This window comes from Lucilia cuprina, chromosome 4 (assembly GCF_022045245.1).
Source record: "Lucilia cuprina isolate Lc7/37 chromosome 4, ASM2204524v1, whole genome shotgun sequence".
Lineage (NCBI taxonomy): Eukaryota > Metazoa > Arthropoda > Insecta > Diptera > Calliphoridae > Lucilia > Lucilia cuprina.
This window is the reverse complement of record NC_060952.1, coordinates 83,752,642-83,754,880: the sequence shown is the minus strand read 5'-3', so window position 1 is coordinate 83,754,880 and position 2,239 is coordinate 83,752,642. Positions and strand designations below refer to the sequence as shown.

The 2,239-nt window shown below is 29.9% G+C and overlaps 1 protein-coding gene across 1 annotated transcript; it reads left to right on the top strand.

The window, feature by feature from the left end:
* Positions 1-1,111: 1,111 nt before the first annotated feature.
* Positions 1,112-1,685, top strand: LOC111688330 (PXMP2/4 family protein 4). Its single transcript, XM_046949867.1, has 2 exons — positions 1,112-1,382; positions 1,442-1,685. The coding sequence occupies exons 1-2, from the start codon at positions 1,228-1,230 to the stop codon at positions 1,668-1,670; spliced, it is 384 nt and encodes a 127-aa protein (XP_046805823.1). The 5' UTR covers positions 1,112-1,227; the 3' UTR covers positions 1,671-1,685.
* Positions 1,686-2,239: the final 554 nt, after the last annotated feature.

Here is a 2,239-nt window from a genome sequence, read left to right as displayed (position 1 = left end):
GTATACTTTAAGGTGGGTATTGGACCAATATTTTTGTATGTTACAAACATCAGCACAAACGTATAATACCCTCCCCACTATAGTGGTGTAGGGTATAAAAATATGCAAAGAATACAAAATAATACCAAATACTTAAATATTCAAGCAAGTAGCGTTAAAGGCATAAATAGTTGTTCGAATAATTAAGGAAGTTCATTTAAGACTGTTTAAGGTTAAACTTTTTTCCATACTACCCACTATTTTGCCAACAAATTAGTTGAAGTTGTAATGGGTTGTGATTTCTGCTGTTTACATTTTTTGGAATTCTTATTTGAAAGCATTTTGGTAGCCTTTTATAGCTTCCAGATATAATTTTTCAATATATTTAGAGAGATTAGCTTAATGTCTCTTTCTATTTAACCCATATATGTATACGAATCTCTTTGTAAAATTTTCATTTGCAGTCTGTGTTTCTTGTACTTTTTGCAAATGTATTTCTTTCGGTTGATAAAAATAGAATATAAAACTAGACTATAGTCTAGTCTATAGTCTAGTCTATAGTCTAGTCTATAGTCTTGTCTATAGTCTAGTCTTTAGTCTAGTCTATAGTCTAGTCTATAGTCTTGTCTATAGTCTAGTCTTTAGTCTAGTCTATAGTCTAGTCTATAGTCTTGTCTATAGTCTAGTCTATAGTCTAGTCTATAGTCTAGTCTATAGTCTAGTCTATAGTCTAGTCTATAGTCTAGTCTATAGTCTAGTCTATAGTCTAGTCTATAGTCTAGTCTATAGTCTAGTCTATAGTCTAGTCTATAGTCTAGTCTATAGTCTAGTCTATAGTCTAGTCTATAGTCTAGTCTATAGTCTAGTCTATAGTCTAGTCTATAGTCTAGTCTATAGTCTAGTCTATAGTCTAGTCTATAGTCTAGTCTATAGTCTAGTCTATAGTCTAGTCTGTAGTCTATTCTATAGTCTATTCTAGTCTGTAGTCTAGTCTATAGTCTAGTCTTTAGTCTAGTCAATGGTCTAGTTACTTTCTAAAAATTCCACGCTGAATTACAGTTTAGATAAATTTAAATGCAATGTTAAGAATTCCTAACATTAATATTTTAATTTATTTTCTTTCTTTACAGCCTCAGTATTAACACAAACTCTTTTAAGACAAACATCTCCACTAAATAGCATCTAAATTTTTCCAACTTTAAAATTAACCAGATTAGCATAGATAAATATAAAAAAAAAATAAAAAAAATGTTTGTAAAAAGATTTGTTGAATTCAGTAATAAATATAAAATTATACGTGGCATGATTTCCTATGGATTACTATATCCCTGTGGTTCTTTGGCCGAACAGACTCTGATAGAGAAGAAAACATTTAAGACATATGATTGGAAAAAATGTGCCAAGTAAGTGAAAATGGTTTTGTACATTAAAATTATTGACTTTAAAATATTTTCTTTTGTAGATTTAGTTTATTTGGTTTTTTCTTTATGGGTCCAACAATCTATGCCTGGATGCGTTTAGCTAGCATTATGTGGCCACGCACCGACATTAGATCGTCAATGTGTAAAGCAATAACAGAACAGGTAGCCTATGATCCAATGGCGATAAGTACATTTTTATTTACCATGAGTTTAATGGAGGGTAAAACCGTAGAGGAAGCTAGACGAGAGGTAAGTGTTAAAATTTGTTAAAGTTTTTTTTTCTTCCTGGAGCAGCTATTACATTTAAAATTATCATTACTGCCTTAAGTAATACGAGCAAGTGTGTTCTCGTAGGGGCACTTATGTTGATTTATGTTCATATAAAATACCAACCAATATATAATTTTTATTATTAAATTAACATGGTGGTTCTGTTAAACTTAGTTATTTTTGCTTAAGTAGGCTGTTTTTGTTTGAGCTACTTTTTAAAAAGATTTTTGTTAAAAATTAAATGAGTACTAATTAACTGACTGTCTCACAGACGTAAAGTTGGTTTTATTTTTAAGAATAGTAGTAGTAAATTGTACATTGTACCATAGTTTGTTCGACATTTAAATTCATATCGTGTTGGCATTACACATTTTTCTTTCTGCTGTGTTCTCATTTTTGTAATTTTTAGTTCAAGTATGTGTAATATTTCGTGTTTGTATGTTATTTTTTAAACACACTTAAACGTTCAACATTTCCTACAGTGAGTGCCTCAATTCAAAAATTCACATCCATACATGTTTTTCTATGAACATATATAGGAGAATGACGACTATGTTTGATTAAGTAAG